The sequence below is a fragment of the Nyctibius grandis genome, chromosome 14, assembly GCF_013368605.1.
Source record: "Nyctibius grandis isolate bNycGra1 chromosome 14, bNycGra1.pri, whole genome shotgun sequence".
In the NCBI taxonomy this organism is placed as follows: Eukaryota; Metazoa; Chordata; class Aves; order Nyctibiiformes; family Nyctibiidae; genus Nyctibius; species Nyctibius grandis.
Genome location: NC_090671.1, coordinates 11,928,884 through 11,955,940, shown reverse-complemented (window position 1 = coordinate 11,955,940; position 27,057 = coordinate 11,928,884). Strand labels below are relative to the sequence as shown.

Here is a 27,057-nt window from a genome sequence, read left to right as displayed (position 1 = left end):
GAATTCCCCACCGTACCTGCAGCACAAGCAGGGACCGCAGCCGCCTCACCTTTCATATACAGTTTTGTAGTCTCAACAATTTCTTGATACACCACAAACTCTGGGAGCTGTTTGAAGAGGACTGAGCTTGGATGGATGAACACAGGGTCATCCAGGAGAGCAGTCTTTAAGAAAGCATAGAAGATTGAAGCAGAGTAAGATAAGTTACTGGCAATCCAATTTCTTGATTGCTCTAATTTCAGTCTCTCTCAGATGTACATTTATATGGTTTCCTTAAGTGACCGAGGTTTTTAATAACCCCATAATTTTCTGCTTCACCTTCTCTGGAGACATCAAGCACTTTGCAAGATGGACTAATGCTACTTCTTAGCTCTTTTATAACAATTTCTCCGTGAGGACTGGGAAATTGCTTAAATTTCTTAAATTCTAGGGAGAGAAGTTGTAGAAAGCCGGCACACGCAGCCCCAACGCTGCATCCAGCCATAAGCCCAGGCTTTGTACAGGAGTGTCTTTCTGCCACACAGGAGAACAGGAATTCAGTCAAATCAAGCTGTTTACCTTGTAAGCGTTTTTCCACTTGTCATCCAGGAGCTCTTCTGCCTGAACCCTTCGGGCAACGTGATCCCCAAGCCCTGCCAGCACAATCTGTCTCAAGTAAGTTGCTTGAGCTTCCGTTGGGGGCTTCATCTTTGGATCAACATAGAGGCCAGCATCAGCGCAGACTGAGTTCACTGCCCGGAAAAAAGGTTGGGTTAAGATTCAATAGGAAAAAAAAGGTTGCAACAAACAGCCCAGTTTATTCGTCACGCCCCCCCCGAAAGAGAACAAACACATCAATTCCTCTCAAAACCCACTTACCTGCTGTTGTCAGCTGCCCTCTCAAGCGTCTGATCTCCAGCATGGCTTTGTATCGGAGCCCATTTTCTTCACAGAATTTACGGGTACACCCAGCATATTCACAGGCTCCCACTGCTCCTGGAAGTGAACAGTCAGGTGGAGGAAACAACTCAGCCGGTCAGTTCTCCTAATCTAACCAACTGTGGGACAGTACAGTCATGGTCGACACGTGCATATCACAGCTCCCACTCATCGTTAGCCTGGGACACTGCCCAGAGAACAGCCTAGAAAAGATACTGCTGGACTCAGACCTACAGCACGAGGACGCCTTTAGTTGTATAAAGCTGAGAGCTCAAGGTGACAGGGAGAATGGAATGGGAGAGAACAGTACAGGGAAATCGCTGTCTCCAATACCTAACATCACCATGAGGTCTCCTAGCTTTTGCATCGGCCCCTGCCCAGCCCAGATCCTTTGCATCTGTAAAAGCCTTGCTTTCTTCCCCTTCAGTTTTGCCGTCTCTTCCTCACTTACTGCTGGCCTAAAAGAAACACAAAACGGCATAAATGAATATTGTGCTTACGTGCAGAGGGGTCTCAATGTAAGAGAGGCATCAGCTGTGACAGGGTGATGCACCCTGTAAATAGGATGTCAGGCTAACCCACTCACCTGTCAAACTCCTCAAAGAGCTCCCGGACGGTCATTGCAGACACTATGGTAATGGTGTACGGCAGGCAGTCGTGCTGCCTGCTTAACGCCAACATCTTCGCATAGCGCGGGGCGACAGGGAAAGTGGCCATTATTCTGCCCAGGGGACTAATAGGGCAACTCAGCTTTGCTGCCAGCTGCTGCTTCAGCCTGGGGAGGAAGAGAAAAGTCATGTAATGAAGCAACTTCTGCATTAGAACAAGTTTGTGTTTCTGGTTTTGGCAGCCCAATTAATTTGATGTGTTCTCTCCGATTTTTTTATGTGCTGGTCCCAAAGGCTGGGGCAGAGATTCCTCTTCCTCACGCAGCTCCCACCTGCCCTGCATGGCGCACTCCTAGCACAGTTTTTCCCTGCCCACACACACACCCAGGGCCAGCAAAACAAACACAGGTGAAACAGAGACTGGTAAAATGATGCCAGCCTCTGTACAAAAGCACACCCTCAGATGCGAGGGCTGAGATGGAAAAGCAGGCAGGAGGATAGCAATGCCCACTGTCTCAATACCTGGTGCTGAGAGGAAACTTGTGGGGGACCACAAACATTACCTTCCTGCCATAGGGGGCTCCTTCAAGGCACCCAGGGCTATCAGCAACTCCTCAGCTGCTGCAAGTGTTTCTGTTGGAGGCGGCGTTGGGAACGGGAAGTTGATTACCTACGGACACCAACAGAAGATGCCTTTCAGTACATCACTGACACGGCTCCCACTGAAAAGCAGAGTCTGAACGCAATAAGAAGTCCTGGAAGGGAGTGAAACCCTCGCCGCTGGTTACATATTCCAAAGAGAAACATTTAGGATGTTTGCCAGGAGCAAGAGGAAAGGACATATAATGGGAGGAAACGCTTAGAACAAAAACATTAGGAAACAGGAATACCAGCGTCACCCTCAGCTGCCACTGACTGCAGCCACCGCCCTGGGCAGGCTGCTTTAAGGTCAGACTCTAAGTATTGTGCTCAAGTATCTCCAAAACACAACCCCTGTTTGGACAGGGTTTTTTTCACTACTACGAATACAAGAAAGCTCTTACTACCTGAACAAACATGTCTGTTAAGGCCTGGTGGAATTCATAGCACCTTCTGCCATTTGCAGAACCAAACTCAAGTCCCAGGATCCTAATTTCTAACACAAGGCACAGCCTCAAGAAACGATGATAAAAGGCATTTGTGTTTGTTTCTGCCTCCTAGGGGCAACCACTTTAATGAGTGCTGTAGTACAAAGCCAATTTACACCTCACCTTTTCTATATTTAATGCCTTCATTTGCAGAATCAAGTCTTCTACTGGTCGCTTTGTTATTTCTGGAGCAGAAAATTTCTCAAAGTCCATGAAGACTGCTGAAGAATATAACCTAGTGGACCAGAAACGCTGCTTAGAGACTTAAAAGAAATCTTAACTCAAAAGATATGCATTAAAAATTGGCAAGGGATTTTAAAAAAATAGGCAGTTGTGGGTGCTATTTACATAACCATGCAATTATTTACACAGTTGGGGCACACCACCTTATTCACAAAAGGCTTGGAGTGGAACCCATGCTAATCTAGCCACCAAAACAAGGGTTTTCAGCAAGAGAAAGGCGCCCAAGAAGCCAAACTGTCAAACTATCATCACCAGTGACAGTTCACGTTCAGCTTCACCTCTCCTACTTGAATGAAGAGCAGACAAAACCAAAACGTTTCAAGCACCATTAGGTCCCTGTGAAAGGGGCAAGAGGACCAAGGAAGCTGTCAAATTCACACTGAGACTTGTTGGGCTTTTTGTTTCTCCTAGCCCTCTCCACAGCAGGTAGCTAACCTGTAACAGTGCCCTGGCTCCGTCCGGCCAGCCCGACCTGCCCGCTGGTTAGCTGAAGCTTGAGATATCCAGGTGACTCTGAAAGACGAAACCCCAGTAATTTTGTCGTAGAAACGTTTCTTGACCTTTCCACAGTCAACCACGTATTTGATGCCTGGGATGGTAAGCGATGTTTCAGCCACGTTGGTGGCTACAACACACAGTCTCGTGCCAGGAGGAGGAGCCCTGAATACCTACAAGAAACAGATGGGCATGTGAAATGCATTGCCAACAACGGAAAAAAGAGAGGTAGTCAACTTGGACAGGTTGCAAAGGGATGACAACGCATATGGCATTGCAGGTGAAACCCAAGAGTGAGACCAAAGACTTTACTCTCTGTCTCCAGCTCTGGAGCTCTCCATCCAGCTCAGTTAACCCCTCAGAAACATCCACAGGGGCTCCAGGTGGAGCAGACACCAGTGTTGGGTCGTATTTAGACACATTGCTGCCACCTCGGAAGCCCAAGTGGGAATGCAAGAATTTGCAAGAACTGCCTGGTGGCGGTGGGATCCTCACATGCCCCATAGCCATGACTAATTTCAACGTGCTGCAGGACTGTCACTCTTCATCTCTCCCAACCCACTGAACTGGCCCATTAGGGAGATCCCAGCCCAAGCAAGGCTTGCTCCCACCCCCTCCCAACTTGCCCGTTGGGCCATTCAAGTCTGCCCACGGATGGATAGTCCAAGGTGGAAATTTTAACTCACAAAGCACATGTGACTTCAGACAATGATGACACGTATCTATAAGGATCATTTACTCATTGTGACAATAAATCCTTTACCTTTGCTTGTTTCTCTGGTGCTAGTAAAGAGTAGAGCGGGAGCACGTAAAGTGGAAGGGACGAATCAGATTTCTCATCTGTGAAGAAATAAATCAATATTCTTAAATACACGGTAAGCTAACTTCCAGGCTTAGCCCCAATAATGTCTTCACAAACACCACTTCATTTAAAACCAGCAAAGTATTTGGTACAAAGCTGAAGCTGGAAAATCTTAATAGCTGTTCCATGACACAGGTCTGATGTGCTATCACACCAGTTTAGCAAGGACAGCTGGCTTATGTCACACATTTCACAGGTGATGGGAGATATGCAATTTTTATTTCATAAGTGCCAAACCTTCTTCTGAGTCTCCATCTCCTAAATCAAGGTCGATATCAGACCCTGCAACATCATCATCAGTTTCAGCATCTCTGTCTTCATCTCCTTCATCCACTGGTACAACAGAGTAATTGTCCAGATCAATTTTGGGGAGTGTCTGTGAAAGACAGGAAAGACAACCACAGAGCGTTAAGGGGGGACACAAACAGCACTTCTCATTGCTTTGAAAGCAAAGCTGAGCAATTACTCCAAACATTTGTTGACCTGAAGGTGACAGAGGGATTGAGAGATTTCATTTGCATTTCAAGGCTGAGGTTCAGCATTTGGTAACTGTGAGAGTCAGGGGGGAATAACTCAAGTATTTTAAACAGCATTCTGTGATGAGCCAAGCTTCTTCACTTGGAGGACAGTGGGAAAGGGTACAATTTCTTTACTTCAGGCCCCTTCAGCCACCAGGATCCAATGTCACTGGACAGTATATCTCTAACATCAAGATCTCCAGCTAACAAAAGCACGTGTAGGACTCCGGCAGAAGCCAAACGCTACCCTTCATCACAGATGCATCAGTCCCAATTTTAGGTAACAAACAGCGAGATGAAAAGCAGCCCTGGAGCCAGCAAGTCTGGAACTCCTTCCATTAAAGTTTGAATGGTCAGTACTCAACTGAAATCAATCTCCTGCCCATAATATCCAGGGACAGATTTTAGCACTCTGCTGCTCATAATGCAGCAGTTATCAGTGCAGGTAGTATTACCGGATTTCCTGAGGGGACATATGTAGGCTACAAGGCTTCATGCAAGTCTAAAACAGGCTGGTGAGAAACACAGCTACACAGGAGTACTGTTTTGCAGGGAGGTACCTGCTCCTTCCTGTCTCTTGGAGGAATTCTAGCCATCACACATTACCATAACTTTTCTCCGCTTCCTCGATTTCTTAAATTTTCTGATTTCTTCCACTGATTCTTCTTTGTCATCATCTGCTCCTACAAAAACAGCCAGTGGAATCACTGTTAGCTGAGCATGCCTTCCTCTCAGAAAAGGTAGTGGCGAGAGTCTGCTCCCACTCCCATCTTTTTGGGGATTCAAAAAGTATCACAGTATGAAAGAAGCAAATAGTCACACTGAAAGTAGAGGGGACAGGGATGCACATGTTTAACGTTACTGTTCCATTTAGGAACCATACAGAGGATTGACAGCAGCACACACAGCAACTGTATGCCTTGAGGTTTAGGAGACCACTAGCTGAGCTGGATTACAATTTGACTGTCTAACTTCCTAAAGTTGTCTTGGGAAATTCCACTATTCTAAAAATAGTCTCCAACAAGCAGCAGCATTTCCACTTTAATTCATAACCAACAAAGTGAAGAAATGCAACGGATGCTGAGGAACCAGAAGGCATCATATACATAAACCTTTTCCCCAAACTCAAACCAGCACAAACTTAACAATCAGTCATCAAAATCATCCACAGTGAGCCCTTTCCCCAACCCTTGTTTTTTTTCCCCAACTCTTTATTTTTTAGGTGCAAAGCAAGCTCATTTCTCAGTGAGATAAATTTAAAGTTCCACAGTACTTTGTTCTATAGCATTACCTGCACTGTTGTTTTTTTGGAACGGAAAGGCTTTCCTTAGCCTTCTACAGAGAGAGTGAACTTCTGCCTGGCCTGTTAAAAACACCAAAATCCCACCTGCAAAAGAAGAAAGCACTCTCAACCTCAGCATAGGTATTTCACCTTGGAAAGCTTCAGATCTCATCCTTCGTAAGAGACAGGTCAAATATACTGTGGCGTAACAAGGAGGAACAGCGTGTTTGGCTGCATCTGTCTTCTACCACTCCCTGAAGCAGCATGCTAATGCTATGATTCAATTGAAGGGTAATTTTCACAAGAAAAACCTTCTAAGTAAAAGCACACAATACATCACTGCAGTCCAATGTCTAATTCACAAAAAACCCCACCTCAAAACAAACGAAAAACTTCCCCAAAAACCAACCCAGAACACTTGAGACATGTTAAGTGTAAAGAATTTGAGACATACTCAGCAGTGACCTTACCTGGGGGCAACATTCGATGGATTTTACACACCTTTCTGAAGCACTCCCCACTGTAGTCATCTAGGGGGGTTTTCTTGTTAAAATGAACGGTTACAGGGAATTGCCTTGCATCTACCTAGAGAGGAAATACAAAACCAAGGGTTGGTTTGCTGTTGTAACTCCAACACAATCATTACAGCTTTCATGGGAGAACTAGAAAAGCTCACCCTGTATTTCTCTTCAGTTCTTGGTTTTGGTAACCTACAAACCACTGGACCCACAGAAGTTATCAGTGTTGTCTACCCTGATAGAAAAGTTTTGGTTTCTCTCTTTTAGATCATCAGCTTGGATTGAGACTTTCTAGTTCTCCTGAGCTGTAATTTACAGTTTTTCAAGATAATCAGATTCTGCCAGGGCAGTTTCCTGATAAAAGCAGAAAGAAAAATACCAAGTCCCAAAAGACACAATAGTCTAAACAAAAGAACTATTTTTAAATTGATATCTGAAAGATTTCAGCACCAACTGGAAAGATTAGAGTGCCCCTGTGTTTTAATTAATTTTACAAAGGAAGCCCTCATTGTATGTCAGCCGTTACATCTGATGCAGACCCCAGTGAGCAGAACGATACCTGAATAACAGGAGGTGTAACAGAAAACAGCCTCTTGTTGTCGGTGAAATCTTCAACACGAAGGGTAGCTGACATGACAATCAGCTTCAGCGGCAGCCCCTTCTGCAGGGACACAAATGTGTTATTCTGTGCCGGAAAGCACGCAGCAGGTAAGCTACACAGCATGCAAACCCAGAGCTATTAGGAGGACTGCATGCAAGTCTCTGCACGAAAGCACTCAAAATCTAAGACAGTAAAAGCACCGTGTCAAGTGACAGAGGATACACGCAGCTTCAAAAGCCGCGTGGCTTAAAATGCATAAAAACCCCACGCTGGCAATCCTGATGCTGACAGTGACCTGCCTCTAAATCACTGCATTCTCTCTCCATCCATAAGTAAAACAAATGCAGATGCCAAGCACTGCCCTGCAGTCCACCAGCCCCAGCGTCAGTCAGGACCAAACACTGCAGGATGGCAGCCCCAGAACATCTCCTCCTAAGCACTGCTGTTGGCAGCTTATTCCAGTGCAGCAGTAAGCACCTTGGTTTCTAACAGGCTGCTGACATTAATTATTTACACGTGTCTCGTGGCACTGTAAGTCTAAAATTAATTGGGTATTGCCTGCAAAGTTATCTGCTGGTACTGATATGTACTATTTTTCCCCTTTCTGTAGGCTCTGTGCTTCTTCAGTCATATGGAAAAGAAAACATGTTATCTGAGCGTTATTTCATGATTTCAGTCAGATTTCCACATTATACAGATTCCCCCCACCCACAGACCCTCTTCACATCTAACATCCTCCCCAGCACATCTGCGTCCAATACAGAAACACTGCTTCCCTTACCTTTTCACGAAGGGGCACGATGCGAGACAAGAGGCCTATCAAGATATCCGTGTACATGCTCCTTTCATGGGCTTCGTCAATAATGACGACTTTGTACTTTGAAAGCAGAAAGTCCTGAGAAGAGAGATCGATTTCACCACATGAAGCCTCACCCAAGGACAGCTTTAAGTCGAGACAACCTACGGCTACACAAACACTGACCCCACATCCTCATGGCTGTAGCCTCTCTCACACATTTGAGCACAGTTTAATGCGTTTACCCTACATGAAGCAGCCTAGTTCCCAAGACTCTCTTCCTCGCTCTCATTTTATATAGCAAGATAACCTAACGTTTAGGGACTAATGCAGGAATATAAAGGGTTGAGATGAAATAAATCTCCAGTGCTGAAAGGGATTTTGCTTTGAAAGGCTGGTGACAAATCCATGCGAAGCAACTGGCCTCTCTTCCTAGCTGTGCTAAATACTTTCCTCTTTGTAACACTGAGAACAGCAACTTACTTTCTGAATTTCTTTCAGCAGCACACCATCCGTCATGAACTTGATTTGTGTTTCATCTGTAACATTGCCTTCATATCGGATTTGATACGAAATCACTCTGTGAGGAAATGCCAGGGTAGTCACAAGAAAAAGCATCGGGAGAAACAGTTATGGGATGCTTTCTCATACAGAGACAAACTAGGACCACTTCCCACACTCCACCTCCACCAAGTTCTCTCTAAAAAGTAACTTACAACCATTAGTAGCACCAGATCTGCCCATGCTTTTTAATAGATAACCCCACAGGGAAGTTTATAAGCAACTTTCCCACAGTTCTGAACAAGCAACATGCAAGTCTTGATTTCAGTCTATGACACACACAGAGCATCGCAGCATTATCTTCCTAGCAAGGTCTCAGCTTTTTTCCTCCTCACCTGTGCGACAAGTTCATTTCCTTAGCGACCCGCTGGGACATGGACACTGCAGCCACACGCCGGGGCTCGGTGATCCCAATAGCACCATTTGAACTGAAGGGGAGAAGGAAAGAAAAGAAGGGGTTGTTTGGCTGTTTGTTTTAAAGAGAGAAACACCGAGATAGATGACACCAGGATTTCTGCACAACAGCTCTGAATTAACTAGTTATCACTTATATAAGAGTATCACTTTCAGTTAATAGTTAGAAGCAAAAGACAGAAAAGAAGCTTTGGGATTGCCCTTTTATGTGTATTGATCTGAAGATGCATGTATCACAAGATTTTTTTTCCCCAAACGTTGTTTCTGTAATTCCAGTTCACTGAACTCCACCCCCCATGACACCCCTCTGGCAACAGGGTCCATTTCAGAGAAGAAATTCAGGCTGGGGCGGCAGCAGCACAGAAGCTGGATGCACCCTGACGCAGCTCTCAAGAGGCATCTTATGAGGAGCTGAAGCCTCTAAGTGTTCCTGATAGCGCCAGATGAGCCACAACTATTTTCAAAGATGTTCTTAAGAAATATGCACGTTTTCTTCCAAAGCTAAAAACAAACCTCCGTTAGCAGAGGATAAACTATGCGAGGTGGGCAAGCGATAAAGCCCTTCTGTGAAAAACAGGCCGGTGACTTTGAAGAAAACTTTTACCTTAGAGACTTTTACAAGTCAGTCTTATTCCCTTCAGATTTTTTTAAAAGCCCATTCAACACGGCCACTACCACTGCACAGAAAAGACCAGGTTCAGTTCATCCATATCAAAAGAAAAGAAATAAAATCAGAAGCCACTGAGCTCAGCTTGAATTTTTCTAATTACATTTGCTGCACATAAAGGAAGACTCATACCTGGCATAGCCAGCTTCATAGAGAAACTGTGGTACTTGGGTGGTTTTACCGCTTCCCGTCTCTCCACATATGATGACAATGGGATTTTCATTAATGGCTTCCATGATTACTTGCTCTTCAGCAAGAATTGGAAGCTTTAGTCTTGCTTCCTAAAGAATATAAACCACAGGATTTATTTGCACTGTTTTGCCTCTTGCTCCCTTTTTGCTTCCCCCAGGACTGAAAACTGTTACGTTCCTCAGATTATAAAGTCCCCAAAAAGGAATTCTGCAAGCTTTGTGGCTTGAAAAGCTCTAAACCAGCTAATATCACACCGGCATGTCCAAGAACTAGAGTCATTGGAACAGCTTCCCAGAAAGCAGCTGGCAAGCCCCACACTTTAATTTGTGAAACTTCAGAGTCCCCTGAGTTTATTAATATAGCATTTCAAGCAAAAACTCATTTCACAACTCCACTCATCTGTTCAGACACATGCAGAGCTTTGCCCGTTTCTATGGAACGCCCTACCTCCAGCAAATGGAATAAAACTACCCAGCATAAGACAGCATAATGGAGAGCTAGAAATGACTTCACAAGATTTTCCAGTGAAGAACGATAAAAGACTGCTAATAGAATCTGTATTTAAAACTAGAGACAATGCTTACATCCTAAAACAAAACTAGTTTTCCTTCTGCTAGATTAGACAGGCTTAAAGCTCAGAAATGTATGTGTGAAACTTGCCAGAACAAAGACCCTAAGTGCACACTGCTGCCATGCGGTGTTAGCAAGAGACACAAGGCAATGCTTGTGTCTGCAGTGACCTAATCTGATGGAAGACACCATCATCTCCGACCCCTTAATAAGCCCTTCACTGTTCACAGAGCCCCACCTGAATCTCTGGAGACCTGTCCACTGGAATGAAAACTGCAGGCTTGCAGGATGGTTTGTTGGAGGCTGCCTGGCAAACCGGCACACTAGGACCAGCTGGCTGCTGGTTAGTCGCTGGCTGCTGGTTAGCCACTGCCTTTTTCACACCTTCCTCTGGCTTTGCAGCAGCATTCAAATCACTGGCTGCAGACTTTTCAATTTCTTGTTTCAGCTCTTCCTTCTCCTCCTCAGAGCTACTGGGCTCTTCCTCAGGCTCCAATTCTGAATCTGAGCTGTGTCTTCTCTTATTTGCCCCACCGATGCTCCTGATCTTTTCAGGTACCACAGTCCCTGGCTCCTGTATCATCCTAGAACAAAACATCAACACGTGAACTACATTTCGGTCAATGCTCTCCAGGACCTCAAGCCAGACACATCTTCCACACAAACCAGAAAAGTCGCATCATCAGAAGTCACTGCCTGAGCCTGAACTCAAGTTTTACTTAAATAGGAAAAACTTCTACACCTTGAGTGTAGTGCAGCGCCAGAATACGTTACCCAGAGAGGTTAACCCAGCTCTCTAAGGATCTCCATTCTTGGAGGTTTTCACAACTCTGCTAGGTAAAGCCTCGACTGACCTGATTGCTGGATTCGTACCTAAGCACCCTCTGTACTATTATTTATTCATTTCTTTAGAAGACACCTTTGTAGTTTCATTTATTTCCGCTTCTGCCAAAATTCAGTTCTTGATAAATCCAGTAACTAAGGACCACATCAGTCGATGTTTTCCAATACAACAAGAAAGTAAACATTTATTCCACCAATTACATAGTTCAGCATAACTGTAAGAGCATGCGTACATAATTGTCACCCACCCCCTTAAGAAAGGGAAGACCAGGTCATTTTAACTAACATCCTCTCCTTAGGAAAACAATTACTATATTATCAGATAAAAATAGAAAATCATTTAACCCCATCCATTCTGAAGAACCTCTATGCAGTAAGAAGAAAAAAAAAAAAAAAAGCCAAGCAAAAAAAGGTAAGAAGGTTGACAAGTTTTCAACCACAGCGATAAACCAGAAGGGTTCTTTCCAAATAACGCTTTACCTTTTAGTCTGATACATGCGCTCCCCGATACCCAGTTTGGAAGTGGTGTACAGAAGTTTCATTTCTGCCTCAGAAGCTTGGACCTCATTCAGCTTGCTCAGCAGTTCAGCTCGCTATTTGGGACAAACAACCAAAATCAGTGCTTATTTTCACCAGGAAATAATTTTATTTCAAGATTAGCTCCCGAGTTTCAAAGGGCATGCTCTGGCAAGTCTTGCTGTGAAGTTGTAAAGATGATCCTGCTGCTACATGGTCAGTCCTCCCCGCTGAAGATTTCAGCCCTGCACTAGAGCTAGAACAGAAGAAATATGGACTTGACCCTTCATGGCTGCAATGAAAAGCTCAGCTGCACCCTTCAATCACCAGCAAAGAACATGGATTTGAACTGAAATGCTGGAGTGAGGAATGGAGCAATGGAAGCCTCCCTTCATCTCCCTCACGTGGGACACAGCGCTGGCAGGAGCTCAGACAGACGTAGTTTTAAACTGCCTCCGAAAACAGAGTCCATTTGTCAAAGCCATTATTCAGACACTAAAATGAACAGGAATTTTGCCTGGAAAGCTTTTACAAAGACAGAAAAGCTGTATTTGCACACAGAAAATATAGAAGAGCTGGAAATTAATATTTCAGTAGCAGAGTTAGGGGTGCATCAAGCTTTGCATTTTGCAGCAGGACAAAGCTGCTCATACAATCTGTAAGACGCTGTTAAAATATAATGTCATTTACTCTGCTAGCAATGTACTCCACAACACTCATCTATTCAGTCAGGGTCAAAGACAGAACGGGAACCAGGACCCAGAAAGGATGCGTTCCCGCAACACCTGATCCCTTGAGAGGGAGGGGAATCCTTTTCCCCACTAGAGTTACACTGAGGAGTCCATGGGTGGTGGCATGTTTTTGCCAAAACCCCCAGGAAGGGGATGGCTAATGCTGTTGCAACATAAACTCTTGAACTTCAGCATCTGCATGTCCTTGAGCCACCCCTGACAGCTCACATCCCAACAGCGCTCGCTGCCACTGCAGAGCCCTCACCTCTGGCTTTTCACACCAGCAATGCAACATCAGATATCCAGGATTGCCAGAGTCACAGTGCGAGGGAAACCTCTGCAGATGTTTATTAACATCGACCTTTTCCATACACTGATACTCAGTTAACTTTATCGTTTTAGCAGCAGTCACAAAGCTGGAGTTACCAGCAAGCAGCAACGTACCTGCTTTTTCTTCTCCTTCTGCTCTAAAACTTTCTGCAGGTTTTTCTTCTGTTTCTTGCTTAGGGGTTTCTTCTGTTGTTGCACAACACTGGCTACTTTTTTCTTCTTCGCTTTTTTTGCTGGCAGGACCAGGGCGTTACTTCCATCAATTCCCTTCAGCGTTGCTTCATCTGAAAGCATTTGTTTGATTATTCACCTGTGCCAGGAGGATTATTTCCAGCACGCCGCTGAACAGCCTTCTCACAAACCACACTATATTTAGCTCTTTTTAAACAAGCACAACCCTTAAGGCCAGCCAAAAAAAAAACCCACATCATCAGCAAGGGCAAAAGACCATGAAACTGGGGAGTTGATAACCCTGTGCTTATTAAGAGTAATTTTCCTTGACTTATGCAACAATGCTATGAAATCTTTGTTTTATTTAATGCCCCCAGGGTTGGGGGGCAGCAGAGCAGCCCAGGACACGGCCTGTCTTGGGGTGACCCTGCAGCCTCCTGCCTCTCCCAGACATAAGTAGTTTTTAATACTAAAAATCCACATTACTTAAGTTTAAATAATAAAAATAGTTTCATAATCGTGGTTTTTTAAAAGTAACGTTTGAGAACGCAAATGTTAAACATAAAAATATTTTTAATAATTGCTTTAATAAAGAATCGCTTAAACGCAGGAAGTGCTTTAATAGAGCTACTTATGCAAAGCCTGTCAGATACTTTTAAATTATAATTTTAATGCTTCCGATTAAAGTATAACAAAAACATAGTAAAGACACGACAGTAATTCCAATCTCGGCAACCCCGCGGCCACTTTAGCAGCGTGAACACCCAGGTCTGCAATAACGAACATAAGGCCCGGGGAGAGGAGAGCCGGGCCGGGCCGAGCGACCCGACACGGCGTCCGGGCCGGGCCCGCCGCACCTCCCAACTCCAGCGGCAGCTCCAGCGGGTCGGCGGCGGGCGGAGGCTGCGCGGTGCCCTGCGGCAGCCGCGCCTTCCAGTTGTGCCTGCGGCGCGCCCGGCCCATGGCGGCGGCGGCCGCGGCGGGAGCGGAGCGGCCCGGCGCGTTCCCACGTGCAGCTCCCGGCGGACGTCACTTCCGGGGCGCGCTCTCGCGAGAAGTGGGCAGGGCGCGGCGGCGTGCGCAGGCGCAGTGCGGGGGTGACGCCCCACGGGGGCGGCCTGGGCCCGGCCGGGCACGGGCAGCGCCGTTCCGGCCGCCCCGCGCATGGCTGAGCCCCGCGCCGCCCCTCCGCTGCCTACCGGGTGTTTCACAACCGAGCCGGGGCCCTCAAAACCCCGGCGTGGAGGCAGGCCGGGCTCCAAGGCTCCCCGCCCGGGAGAGGTCCGACCCAGGCAAGTCAGACGCCATTGATTTCTCTTTCAGTATGTTTATTTTAAGCTTTGTCACGATACCACACGTGATTTGTGAAATACAAATATTTAACTACATAGCACGTTGATCAGGTGGTCAGGTAAGTCATAAATAAAGGCATGTATAGCTCTGTAAAAAATAAGTCTGATCTATTTGTAACTACTTCACAATATTACCAGTAGAATCTAGTATTTCCCTATGGATCGTATGTCAAAAGTATACACACATCATCTCTTCAGACCCAATTACTTTTAACATAAACACGATTGTACAAACTTAAACACTATCATCTTGAAATCTGATGTACAAAACAGGACGTAGAATCACCAACATCAGTGCCAATAACAGGTGCTACCTACCACAGCAAATACCATTTCTGAGTAAAAGGAAAAGACCGATTTTTAAATGTGCTGTCATCACAGTTCGACGGAATTATCCCAAAGTTTAAAATACATGCGGACACAAGAAAATCTTTTATTTTCCAACCCAGACTAAGAGAACTCATGGTCATGTACATCATTAGCTGCCAAATACGGATCAGTACGTGAGGCAAATCACACTGAAAAACTAATACGCCATCGAAGAGCTAAGATTGATACTGGTCTATTTTCCACACTAACGATGCAATGAATCTTGAAAAGCAAATCACAACGTGAAGGATGCGCTATTAAGCACAGCACTGAATCACACCAGGTTTTATACAGTGTACTCTGACACCCAATACCGCTTTTAAAAGCATTACATTCTGACTGCGGCAGATCAGTTACCTACAGGCGAGGTGTGCGCTTCTGAAGCAGCCGCTACCGATGTTAGTTTTGCAAAAATGTGGCTGTACTGACAATACTACAGTAGTTTCAAACATTAAGTCTTAAAGTACACAGTTTAAAGCACTTCAGACCCTACTGGAATTTCTGGTAGGGGCCAGCCTGCAGCCCATCTTAAACGGTTCCATCAGCCGGTTACACAGGGCCATGTTCTCTCATGTCGCTGCTGCGAACCGGAGGGTCAGTAAAGGACCCACTGCGGAGGGGCAGCCTTTGGAGGAGCGGAGGGACGGGGTGCGTCCCCCGCCAGCTGCCCCTGGGTAACCCATGCCGTTTCACCGGCAGCCTGCAGCCGGCCAGACGCGGAGGGAAGCGGGCTGCTAGAGCAGTGCATAGATGCTGCCACCCACTTTCCATTCAGCCGAGGCCGGGAGCTGTGAGCGCTGGGGTTTATTCCCGTTCCTGCCTCCGACTCGGGCACGCCTGTCCAGTTCCACGTCTGAGTTTATCCGTGGGCGACAAGGCACTACCTGCACATCTCTGCCAGTTCGCACGAGACGCTCCTATCAACGGCAATACAAAAGCAGTGCAACCACTGTCGCTGGAACAAGGTCTAAAAAACACAGCAAACACCTCCGTGGATAAGCTAGGTGACCTGGTATGGAAAGTATTTGTAAAAGGTATTTACAAAAGTTGAAGGAGGTTAAATACAATGCCACATTCATGTCCCAAAAGCGCTTTCACTACAGTGCATGTTTAAAAATACAGAGCATTTTTAAAGTATATATATATTGCGAAGATTAGATTGTGCCTTAAAAAAAAATCATTACTTCTGAATTTGACTAAAGTGAAAACTGAGCACTGGGAAAAATACTGATTAAAAATATCCGATTTTATATATACCACTTTTCACATAACATTTTGCTATACATGGGATGCAAGTAAATATAAAAATACTTTTTTTCAAGCAGCAGGGTGATCAAAATTAAGAGTATCAATATAGGAGGGCTGATTTTACAAAACTAAGATACGTAATTTAGAGAGATAGGGAGAAACTATAATCCAAATTAATTTTATACAATATTTTAAAAGAAATCTTTATCATAGACAACTCAATATATAAACAATTCAGTATTTTTAACTTCAACATCAAATATGGATTACATAAAATACAATCTATGCAAAACTGACTCATGCGCATAGTCCTGCTGAAGTCGATGTTGCCGCTTACATGAGCGAGGTTTGCAGGCTTTGGTCCTCAGGTTTAGCAAAACGCGTAACGACCTGACAAGCTTTGCTAATTAATTCCTCATTGCCAGGCTAGTATCTTAGCCCAGGCCTCTGTGCACAACAGTAGGGCAAAGGGAGTTTACAGGGAAGACTCTGTAATACTATGGAAAATGAGCTGTAAAAAGGAATATCCCGTCATCGACATTTTCAGCTTTACAAAGCCGACTATTTGTTGCCATAGTACTTATCTGTTCATGGAAAAGACTTTTAAGTTATGAAAAGCAGTTACTGTGCAATTCTAAATGTGTATTTCTTGAAAAATGGTGGGCAGGGGGATTTACAGGTGACATAAAAAATTAAAATGGCTTCCAACAGTGCCAACTGCATATGAACTTCAACCGTGTTGAACTCAAGTGATCACAGTTTGGAGTAAAGGCCATTAACACGGATTTTAAAATAATCCCTCATGTAAATGTCACATAGAGACCGAAAGAGGTTAGGCAAGTGACACACACGTTAAGAAGAGTACTAAACTTCAGCATAGGGAGAAAAATCAGTTCACCCCACAGTTACATTCAGTTAAGTGTCACATCCAACAAAAGCTCTACCCAACGAAGCCAGAAGCTGAAGACCAAGCGCCAAGCTGCACCCAGCTGCCCCTGGCCAGTCCCGCTGGAGCCAGCGCTGGCCTGTGAAGCCACAGCACGCGGAGCACCGACTCGTGCTTGTTCCCCTTGCTTTTTAGCCAGTCCCTATCACAGACCAATTTTTGTTGTGGTTTTTCTTTACTTGTTCGTTTCGACATTACGGAACACTTAGTTCTTCAGCTGTGGTCCGTTTTACCTCTCATGGCATTGATCCTGTGCTCATCACTATGGTTTAGGTGCTTCCCCTCCCTCCCCCCCATTTATATTCTTGAATACATTACCAAATTAAACCACTTATCGCACTTTCTTCCCTGAGGTTACCTTTGTTTCAATGCATTTCAGCAAAGCTTACTGAAAACTACCAGTGGTAGTCTACCAAGCAAGTTAATTCCAAGGTTACAAATACATAGAATCCTTCAAAATAAAATTGCTTCAAAGCTCCTACATCACTTTGAAATATGACTGTTTGATACACCCTTCTCATAAGGTGACTCACTTTCCCCAAAACCCGATATAGTGAGGACACAGACTTCAAGCAAAAAGCTCCTATAACACTATTACAATTTTAGAAAAAAATCCAGATCTTCCTGAAGATAATTTATTGCCGCTTATTGGTCCTGAGAAAGCTTTAAGCAACAATACGTTTGCAAGTGTTTTAACTGCTGCCTTTTTTGAGGAAGTATGTGGGTCCTGAGATAAAAAAAATCATGTTTTGTTGTATACACTTAGGCTTGGAAAATGCTTCACTGTGAAGACCAAATATGAATTACAATTTGCCACGCTACATCTCTTCCCTTTGTGTCAATTTATCAAAACTGATTTCCTTTCAGACACCAAATTAAAGTTCTCGAGATGAAACGCAATGAAATAATGCCACATGTGCACTTCTCAATTCCTCACGTTGGACTGGCATTTAGGAACTTCAAATTCGTGAAACCTTCCTTCTCCCTTATTCCCCACCTCCTATTAAAAGCTATGGTGTGCATTTTTTGGCCTGGATACCAGAAAATTCCTCACCTGATACTCTACAAAAGGCAATATCAAGGCAATGAAATAAGCCACCAATAAAACAGAAATATTTGCAACTTTGAAAAAAAAATGTGGACCCACAGCAGTTACTTCTCAATGGAAGTGTTTGGTAGCTTGAGATTTTTTTTTTCTTTTTAACTTTTTAAGTGTCAAATTTGCATATGTTTAGCTCAATTTAAATATTTGAAAGACTACTCAATTTGCTTTTATAAAAACTTTACAAAAGATGTTTTTAAATGCTTGTAAAAGTAAGCCTTTATCTACTGAGAAAATTCTAGTAGTGGATAAAACTCTCTGAATATATAGCTCAATTTTTTAAATGTGTTTTTTTTTTTCCTACAAGTATAATGGCTGAGTGTATAATCTAGATAAAATAGTCTCACACACGATGAAAAGTTATAACTTTGCACACTTTTTACCATGTGATGTTTTGTTGCTTTGTAACTTCGAATGAGACAGTGCTTAGGAATTTTCTAGAGCTGGTGTACAGTGGTCTGGAGGGGCTGGTTCATTGCTCACTGCCTCTGTCCAGGTTTTCAATCACCCTAGAAAGACGTATGTTCAGAAGTCTGATCTGACTATCGAGGTGGTCCATCTTCTCCTCAAGGCTGCTGTTCCTGTTTCTTCTCCAGTAAAAGCCAACTGGCCCCGTCATGAAGTAGACTGCTACAACAAAGCATAGAGGCAGGACTGCGTGTTCTGGGTCACCTTCATACTTCTGGAGGATGTACACGCAGGAGAGAGTGAAAAGGGCAACCCTCGCAATCCAGAACAGGCGACCAAACAGCACGTGCAGGAGATAGAAGAAGAATCCAAGGAAGAGAGACAAAAACCAATAGGCAAGTAAAATGGCACCAATCAGCAGAAGGGCATGGGTCGGGTTGTTGACAATTGCTGCCGGGCTGAAATAATGAGTCAAGTTGGAGGCTGAAAAACAAAGGAAAATTTATAGAATATTAATGAGTGCATGCCAAAGTGGTAAGGGCAAAAATGCAAGCGCAGCTTCAAAGGGGCATGCAGTGGGGTCACGACTGTGTTTGCTAAAATAAGGGGTAGAGCTAATTCATCCATTTCTGGATGGACCTTTTTCAAATCACTGGCTCAGCTCCAAGGATGCAACTGAACTAATTCTTAAAAGAATTTAAAAAGCAGAAGCGCTAAAGGTTCTTTAAAGACAAACTGCTGTAGGGCCTAAGGTCAAAGTTCATACTGAAGCTAAAGACCCTGCTTTGTAAAAGCTATACTCTAAAGGCTCTCAACTGCACCTTTCCTTCTTCTAGTCCTCCTTTATTTCCCTGTACTGATCCTGGCTGTGTGCATCCATTTAATGGTGATACCAAGAAACCAACCACGACTTGTAATGCGTTTTACAGACATCCTGCAGGTACACATACAGGAACGGAATGTCTGGTTTTAGTCCTCTTGTTTGAAGGCACTAATAGCAAAATCAAAGCCATGTGAAGTGGATAGATGCACCACTGACGAATGTTTAATACAGCATGATAAAATGTTATTATTTTCCCCCTTGGCCTATGCTTGTAAACATTGACACAGGCTGATACAGTTCAAGAGTTAACAGGCATCACACTTACCATCAATTCCAAGAACATCTAACAAATCAGTCCATATTCTCCAGAATGTGTCCATTAATATATCCACCCCATTCACAAACCTCTCTGTCAACCTTGAGAAAAACTGAGAAATAAAATTGAAAATGTAAAAAAAAAATCCTCCATTCCTTAAACACGCTTTGAGACTTACTAGTCATGAGTAGAATTAGGATTCATGAAACAATAATTGCAGACTATTTTGAAGTCTTCAAGGGAAAAAATATAACTCTAAATGTTTTTTAACTCTGTGAATCATAATTTTACTTATTATAATTGCCCTTATTCTAGGTATTTTGGCACGTAACTTCATATGTTGACAGGATTTTAAAATGTACTTTATTGGCTTTACCATTGTTCTTAAGTTTAAAGAAAACACTGTTACTAGCAATGGACTTTGCCAAAGCAAACCAGAGAATTATAGTTTTATCGAGCAACTGAGAGACACCTCCAAACGTCTCAAATGTATTTTCAAGTCAATTTATTATTGTTGATTATCAAGTCAATTAGTATTTGTTATTTCTTCCTCCTGGCTGAGGAAAGAAGGAACAGAGGCATGTGTAGGTCCGTCTGCCTGCATGCCTTAATTCCTGCAAGTTCCTATGTGACCCCGCAAACACAGGATGCTCTGCTGATGCAGACAGACCGTTTTTCAGTTGGAGGGTTCCTCACAGACATAGGTCTGCCCTGGCCGCCTCCCCCACCTGAAAAAACCCTTCTTTAGAGATTTCTGTTATTAATATGTTTTGCAGTTTGCTCCACCTCAAGCCTCGCCTCCCGTTTTTCTTCCCAAAGCAGCCCAGAGAATTATCCGACCGTTCCTCGGGCTCGCACAGAAGACGAGGCCACCGCGGGTTCAGCGCCCAGCACCGCGCCGGGGCGGAGCGGCCAACGGCGGGGCTCTGCCTCCCTGAGCCGCCCGGTTACCGCCGGCAGCGAGGGCGCGAAGGGAAAGGAAGCGAAGGGTGGGGGGGGGGAAGCGGCCGGCACCTCACCTTCTGCAGGGCCCGCACGTTGTCCTCACCGAAGAGGCCGCTGACACCCTGGTAGAGACCACTGGCAGCGCGGCGGAGGCTGTTTTGCTTCTCGGCGCCGCGGCTCCGCGCTGCCCAGGCCCCGGGCCCCGCCGTGGCGCCCAGCAGCAGGGCGAGCAGCACCAGCCCCGGCAGCCGCCCCGTCGCCATGACGGCCCGCCTCCGGCAGCGCCGCGATGACAGCGCCGCCTACAGGCCGCGCCGTGAACTCCACCACCGTCCTGCGGGGGGGGCCGGACGTCCCCACCCCCGTCCCCCCCCCGCCAGCGCATTTAATGATGCGACTCCCTCTCCTGACAGCTTTTATGTTGATTTTTCCTGACTAACCAACGTCCTTGATGTTTAAACCTCGCGGCTGGGCCTAAGCCTGGCGGCTGAGCAGACATCTATAACACAGACATCTTTATTGCGGCCTTTTCCCCAGTTTGAGTCTGGCCAAAACGCTTATTTTCACATTTAGCGGAACGGCCTAGACCTTTCAGCATTTATTTCTATTTGGCCCTGAGAGCGTTGGGCTCAGATCCAGCAAGGTACTTAGGATCTTACTTGATTTCAGTAGGATATAGATTCTTTATCTATTTATAAATGGTGCTTTCCTTCTCTTTTAACACGGCCTCAAAATTGCTGATATGTCAGTACCTGTGTCCATCCTGAAGTCTATCTCATACTCTTCCAAAACGGGTTGGTAACTGCTGACGGGTATTTCTGAGGTTCTTAGGAGGTTTCTGGTTATCTGCCCTCAGTGTCGTGCTGTGCCCAGACTCCCAGCACGCAGTAAAGTGCCCGCTTCTGGGGCATTTCTTACATGTAAAGAACTTTGCGGTACAAAAACACGACCGTAACATAATTAAGTGTAAGGAGTGTTGTTCCCTGTGCTAATTATAATTCTTCAATTTGCTTCCAGTTGGCATGGCCTTCTTTGAGTCCCCTTGTGCTGTTTCTGGTCCAATGGATCTTGTTTCTGACGTTCTTATTTCTTGGCGTGAGTTTCCATCGTGGGATCCCCTCAAAATCACTCCCGCAAAGTGCTTGTTGTTTCTTTCCATCCATTCTCCAAGAGGCTCAGAGGCCTGTTTCAGTGGCTGCCTTTGGAAGCCTGCGCTCAGGGCTGTCCTTCACCTGAGGTGGGGATAATTTGGGAATCTTTCCCAGTATTTAATTGATTTCCTGACCTGTCTCAATGAGCCTATTTCAGGCATGTCCTATTTCGGGTATGTTCCCCTCTCCAAATCCACAACTCTTACAAAATTACGTGGTATCTCGCCATTCTTCTTCAAATAAATGAAATCATGTCTGCTCAAAGAATACTTTGCATCATGGCCTGAAATACTGATCTCAACCACATTGAACTTTTTAATTAGGACAACTGTGAGGTTTCTAGAAAGATCCTCTGATGAGGGTCTTACTGTACAGAAGCATGAGTGTACTTCTCAGTTTCCTGATCTGCACTAGAAACTGTGTAAGATGTCTTACTCAGATATAGGGATTTAACAACAATCTGAACAGCATTTAGACTAAATTGGGGTCTTCCAGATGTCAAAGTTTTAGCAGCTCATAGGGTTCTCTCTTTTTTAAATCATTTTTGTGCCGAAAAAAATGGCATAGCCTTAAAGAAAGCCAAATGGTGTTACTGTGGACCAGTCCTTAACTTCACTCACCCTTATTTTTCTGTCTTTATTTCATTGCACAACCTCAACTTGTCGTAGCTGATCACTTCATGACCTCTTGTCATTTTAGGCCTTTTCTCTGCATGTTTTGCTGCTAGCTCTGTGAGGCTTCTCTTGCAATGTGTCACTGCTGCTTTTTTTCTTCTTTTTTTCCTTTTCCTTTTCCTTTTCCTTCTTCCCTTTCTGCAAATGCTTTTGATTTTGATTCTGGTTACTTCTTCTCCTGAAACCACGTAGAGGTTGCAGAGATCATGGATGTCAAATGAGCCAGAAGTTTCTTATTCTTACACAGACTCATTAGCCAGCTGGTGGCTGCCCTGAATATAGGATTTTTTAAAAACTTTCCAATATCTTTAGATTTCCTAATCCACGAGTTGGATCAATGGGTCATGGTCAGGCCTCAACATACTGCACAGACTGCTGTGAGGTATTATTACAAAACTTTTATCTATCTCACAGGTCCATGCATTTCATCACTCATTTTAATTTCACAGACTGACTGCAGATTAGTTACCTCATAGACCCCAAATGAGGTAGTGCTATCATCATCATTATTACTGTTAATTGGTTCTGAAGCATCTTTTGAAGGGCCCCTAACCTAATCTAAAGCAGAAAACATGATTTAATCTTTAACCTATTATAACTATTAGTAGGTATAAAGCAAGGCTTAGAAAGATTTTAAAATGGTCAACTCCAGTTAATCTCATTCAGGCTACTTTCTTCCAGCTATCTTAATCTAGTCTCCAAACTATTTTTAGTAGTCACTGCAGTCCTCTTAACGCCCATTTTCTCGTTAAAGGCTTGTTTAATTTTCCTTCTTTTTTTTCCCATTTTTCCAAAGTCACTTTTGAAAGAAGGAAAAAACGGTTTGGATAAGGAAAAACTGGAATGAGGAAAAGGAACACGGTGGCAAAACCACATCTAAATAAGGATGCATTTGTAAAACTGCTGTTAATAAATGAGAGGATCTGTCAGGCTTCCCCAAAAGCCCAAGTTTTCTCACAGAATTCGCAGCACGCCCCCCCCTCCTTGAACAGTGAGTGGGTCAGTCCGTGTCAAACTACGCCTTTTTCAGCTCAGCGACAGGATTTTTGGGTCCCTTCTCAGGTGGTTTGGCTGCGCATTTTGTTTTTAGATGCACAGGTTGCTTTGGGCGGAGGAAGGCTGCTGGTTTGATTCTGCTTTTTTATGTTAAAACGAGTAATATCGGCGTGGCGAGGTGCCACGGCGAGCCCGCCGCAGCCCTGAGGGAATCACGGCGCGGCCGCTCCCGCCGAGCCGGATGAGAGCTCTCCCCCCATTGGGCACACCTCCTTCTGATCCGGCCGCTCATTGGTCGACAGAGAAGAGGGCTTGAGAATCCGCTGGTCCAATTGGTTCTTCGTGGTGTCAGCTCTTCCGCCGTCAGCCCAGCCGTGAGGAGAGCGGGCTCTGGGCTGATGTGGGGCCAGGCGGGTGGCAGCCAATCAGGTGCGCGGGCGTCGCGGCCGCCGTGCGCCGCGCGGGATCCGTCCGCAGCGCGGGGCCGCCCGGTCCCACGGCGCCTGAGGGGCGGCGGCGAGGGGCGGCCTGGCCGGCACCCCCCCGAGCGAGGGGGCGGCGGGAGGCCGCGGAGCCGTGACTCCGTCAGGGCAGAGTTGGGGGGTCAGGCTCAGAGCGGGGCCGGATGAAACAAAAGTGAGGTAAAAATGGGAAATTAAGGGTTTGCTTCCAGTAGTCGCTGGGAGCGCATCAGCGGCGGCCGTGGCAGGTTCACCAGGTGTTTGTGTCAGGTGTAGCTCTGGGAGAACTGAAGGAAGCCTGGGCAGAAGCTGACCTTCACACCGCAGAGCAGGACAGACGGGAGATCAGTCCGGGGCAGATGGATGCGGAGGGCTGGGGCTGCCCCGGAGATCCCTCGCAGAGGGGGCTGTGGTGCGGGGCGGGAGGTAACACCCTCGTAAGAGCTGACCCTGAGAGCTGCACCGCAATACTTTGTGTCCCGAGTCAGTATATATCCACATGGGTTAGTGCTTCCTTATCATAAGAAACGTCTTCACAACCCAAAGGGCAAAAAGTAAAACTTATCTTTCCCATGGGTGTGCAGAGACGGGGCTTCTAGATACTTTGTTTCCTCCACCACAGGCCGTGGCTCCCAAGTCCAGCTGAAATGATGAAACACTGGGGTCAGGCACAGGAGCACGCGTCCCGCGTCCCTCCCTTATCTCCAGGCCTTGGCAGGGTGTCCGTGCCGCGGATTTCACACCTCCACTGACCTCTCCAAGCGCCGCTGCCAAGGCAAGGGAGGCTCAGCAAAGCAGGTAATGCCTCCTGATTCTCCCCGCACCCTCTGCAGGTCCTCTAGGCTCTGGAGGGAGTTATTTAAGAATATGCTACATGTAAGGTCTTTCTTGAGGCAAATATAAATTGCGGGATTGTTCAAATCGTGTTGCCATGGCCTGTAAAATGAATGAAGTAGTTACATTCTAGTGATACAAAAAATCTAAATGAAATTTGTAGCAAGTATACTGCTATCTGCTACATATAATTTACTGTTGTATTTACACTGTATGCATGTACAGTTTACCATCAAATTCGTATTTTTCGAGGCTTCTGCAAACTAGAAGGGAAATCGTGACCTTGAAAAGAACAGTTACATAAGCAGCACGTATACACGGTGACCTGTACGTGGTTATTAAGCACTTCATCACCACCACTTCTTGGATAACATTGACTGCTGCAACAGTGATTGTCCATAAGAGAAAAACCTCACATTTTGAAAGAAGAGAAGCAATTGATTTTCATCCAAGGTGCAAGAGGTGCAGGCAGAGAGCGTTACAAAAGCGTAACTGGGCTAGCGAGGCTATGGAGGAATGCTTCAGTATTGGGGCGAAGACATTTGTCAACGGGGACTTCTGCAGACCTCTCGGGGCGGGGGGAATAATGCAGCGGTGGTAATTTTGCAGAGATCTCGTGAAAAGCGTGAAGCGATGGTTCCTCCCCGGTGTCGACACCGCGTTGGGTGACCTTTAGCGGTGGCAGGGACCCAAGCGGCGGGTCTCGGGTGCCCAGAGCGCCCGGGCAGGGCGGCTGCCGGCGGGAGATGGCCCCGGCGCCGCACGACAGCTGCCGCCGCGGGGGCACGGGCGGGATCGGCCCGTTTAATCCTGTTCCCAAACCGGTGGTTAAATAAAATCCCGCCGCAGGGTTCCTGTCAGGGTGGGGACCGCCGGGTCGGGGCGGCCCCGGGGGGGACAGGGCGGCTCCGGGGGGGGAGGTCGGTGCCGCCTGAGGTGACAGACCGCCGGGACCCCCGCAGGGAGCGGCCGGGCCCTGCCGCCGCGAGGGGCCTCCCGCAGCCCCCATTCATTCCGCACCGATCGCGCCTTCCCCGCTGCCCTGAGGGGGCCGGAGGGGGGTGACCCCCCCCGCTCTCCAGGAGGGGGGTCGCGGGGCCGGGGCCTGGGCCGGGGCCTCCCTCGGCGCCCCGCTGCCCCTCGGCGGGCGGGGCCGGGGCGCAGCGCTCCGCACTCTTTTCTCTGCGGCGGAAGGTTACGGAGCGTTTCGATGGGCGGGGTCGCAGCCGTTAAAGCGCTGCGTCCGGGGAAGGGCCCCCGCAGTGAGAGCTGAGGCGCCGGCGGCCGCGCTGTGGGTGACCCGCGGCAGGGACGGCTGCTCGCTTCTCTCCTCTGCCGCCGCCATGTCCCGGGAGCCCGAGATCATGGAGTCGCAGGTGATGTGGGAGCCTGACACGAAGCGCAACACCCACATGGACCGGTTCCGCGCCGCCGTGGCCAGCAGCTGCGGAATCCGCCTGGGTGAGCGCTGGGCGGGGGCGGGCGGGCAGTACCCGGGCGGGGAGGCCCTCGGGCTCTGCTCGGGGCAGCGCTCTGGCTGGGGGGGCTCGGCGGGGCTCTCTTGCCCCGGGGCTGGCACTGTCGTGGGCCCGCGGCAGGGCAGCGGGCCGTTCGCCCCTGCCCCCCAGAGAGGGGGCAACGTGCCCGCGGGGTGCCCAGACACCCTCCGGGGCTTGGGGCGGCACAGTGGTCCAGGCTGCGAACGTGATGCTCTGCTTGTGCCTCCTGCAGGGGGTTACCGTGAAGGTACATGGTGCTGGGAACGGCAAACAGCCTTATCTGTCACTGGTGCTGGATGTCAGCCCGGGCAGTGTCGGCATTGGTACCTGCTCGGTGCTCCGGGCTGCTCTGGGCATAGCCCAGCTCCTGCTTGCAGGGATTGCCCGGGGAGGGCAGCAGTGCTGGAGTGACTTAGTGCTTTAAGGGGAAGGAGGGATCACTGCCATCATGGCTGTGAGGGCAGTGTTAGCCTTTATGTTGTGCTGTAGCAACATAGGTGTGTGACATTTGAGTTAAGGCCATGATCATCATTGTTTATGAAGTGTATGTTTATTTTTAATATTTAAGCTAAGTTTTTTTGCTGTGCATCAGCTTGAGCTCTTGAACATCAAGCTCTGCTTAGTGCTCATTTAGAAATACCCATATAGCTGTGAATAGGTCTGCAGTCCTTTGACTTGGAAACCACCTGTCAACCTTGAATTTAGCCCTGCTTTGAGTAGAGGGTTGGACCTCCAGAGGTGTCTTTCAGCCCAGATTGTTCTGTTTTTCAGTGACTGCTGGCTGTAGGTGTTGTCTTGGGGTATCAGGAGTCAGTGGTGCTGGCTGTGCGGGCTCATTGAGATCGTGAACCAGGTGGTCTTCAGTGCATGTGGGGGTCAAACTCTCCAGTTCTGACTAGCTTGTTTTATGCTGTCTGTTTTCCCCAAGTATTTGGGGACCTGGTTGCTTGTGTAGCTTTCCTGTGATCAT

General features: G+C 46.6%; 3 protein-coding genes across 5 annotated transcripts in view; 1 reads left to right on the top strand and 2 right to left on the bottom strand.

Annotated features, from left to right (window-relative positions):
• The window catches only part of DHX37 (DEAH-box helicase 37), a 282,506-nt gene extending 268,574 nt beyond the window's left edge, over nt 1-13,932 (bottom strand). For 2 of the 3 annotated variants that reach the window (XR_011049209.1, XR_011049208.1), the window contains exons 1-21: nt 13,821-13,932; nt 12,907-13,076; nt 11,696-11,808; nt 10,611-10,956; nt 9,743-9,891; nt 8,865-8,957; nt 8,452-8,548; nt 7,954-8,067; nt 7,131-7,232; nt 6,524-6,638; nt 6,063-6,158; nt 5,378-5,454; nt 4,491-4,629; nt 4,155-4,231; nt 3,332-3,564; nt 2,777-2,888; nt 2,090-2,196; nt 1,505-1,693; nt 1,252-1,376; nt 859-975; nt 559-731 (exon numbers count right to left, since the gene is read on the bottom strand). Coding sequence is in view for 1 of the 3 variants with exons in the window: in XM_068412743.1 (XP_068268844.1) it covers nt 50-164; nt 559-731; nt 859-975; nt 1,252-1,376; nt 1,505-1,693; nt 2,090-2,196; nt 2,777-2,888; nt 3,332-3,564; nt 4,155-4,231; nt 4,491-4,629; nt 5,378-5,454; nt 6,063-6,158; nt 6,524-6,638; nt 7,131-7,232; nt 7,954-8,067; nt 8,452-8,548; nt 8,865-8,957; nt 9,743-9,891; nt 10,611-10,956; nt 11,696-11,808; nt 12,907-13,076; nt 13,821-13,926 (2,965 nt within the window). In the remaining 2 variants the exon portion in view is untranslated. Of the gene's footprint in view, nt 1-49; nt 165-558; nt 732-858; nt 976-1,251; nt 1,377-1,504; nt 1,694-2,089; nt 2,197-2,776; nt 2,889-3,331; nt 3,565-4,154; nt 4,232-4,490; nt 4,630-5,377; nt 5,455-6,062; nt 6,159-6,523; nt 6,639-7,130; nt 7,233-7,953; nt 8,068-8,451; nt 8,549-8,864; nt 8,958-9,742; nt 9,892-10,610; nt 10,957-11,695; nt 11,809-12,906; nt 13,077-13,820 lie in introns of all 3 variants that reach the window. The other variant, XM_068412743.1, reaches the window with a different exon arrangement.
• A 342-nt stretch (nt 13,933-14,274) lies between these two features.
• BRI3BP (BRI3 binding protein) lies at nt 14,275-20,738 on the bottom strand. Its single transcript, XM_068412895.1, has 3 exons — nt 20,547-20,738; nt 19,537-19,639; nt 14,275-18,871 (listed from the first exon to the last, which is right to left on the bottom strand). The coding sequence occupies exons 1-3, from the start codon at nt 20,733-20,735 to the stop codon at nt 18,453-18,455; spliced, it is 711 nt and encodes a 236-aa protein (XP_068268996.1). The 5' UTR covers nt 20,736-20,738; the 3' UTR covers nt 14,275-18,452.
• Nucleotides 20,739-25,862: 5,124 nt separating this feature from the next.
• AACS (acetoacetyl-CoA synthetase) overlaps nt 25,863-27,057 on the top strand; it is a 42,038-nt gene continuing 40,843 nt past the window's right edge. Inside the window, exon 1 of the mRNA XM_068412481.1 lies at nt 25,863-26,049. Within this exon, the coding sequence (XP_068268582.1) occupies nt 25,932-26,049 (118 nt within the window). The 5' untranslated portion in view covers nt 25,863-25,931. The remainder of the gene's footprint in view (nt 26,050-27,057) is intronic.

Excerpts from the sequence above, each read along its gene's own strand:
- BRI3BP (XM_068412895.1), bottom strand. The coding sequence starts at position 20,735 with ATGGCGACGGGGCGGCTGCCGGGGCTGGTGCTGCTCGCCCTGCTGCTG. Across the intron at positions 19,640-20,546 it reads ACGTGCGGGCCCTGCAGAAG|TTTTTCTCAAGGTTGACAGA; the intron begins GTGAGGTGCCGG and ends TTTATTTCTCAG. Across the intron at positions 18,872-19,536 it reads AGATGTTCTTGGAATTGATG|CCTCCAACTTGACTCATTAT; the intron begins GTAAGTGTGATG and ends TTTGTTTTTCAG.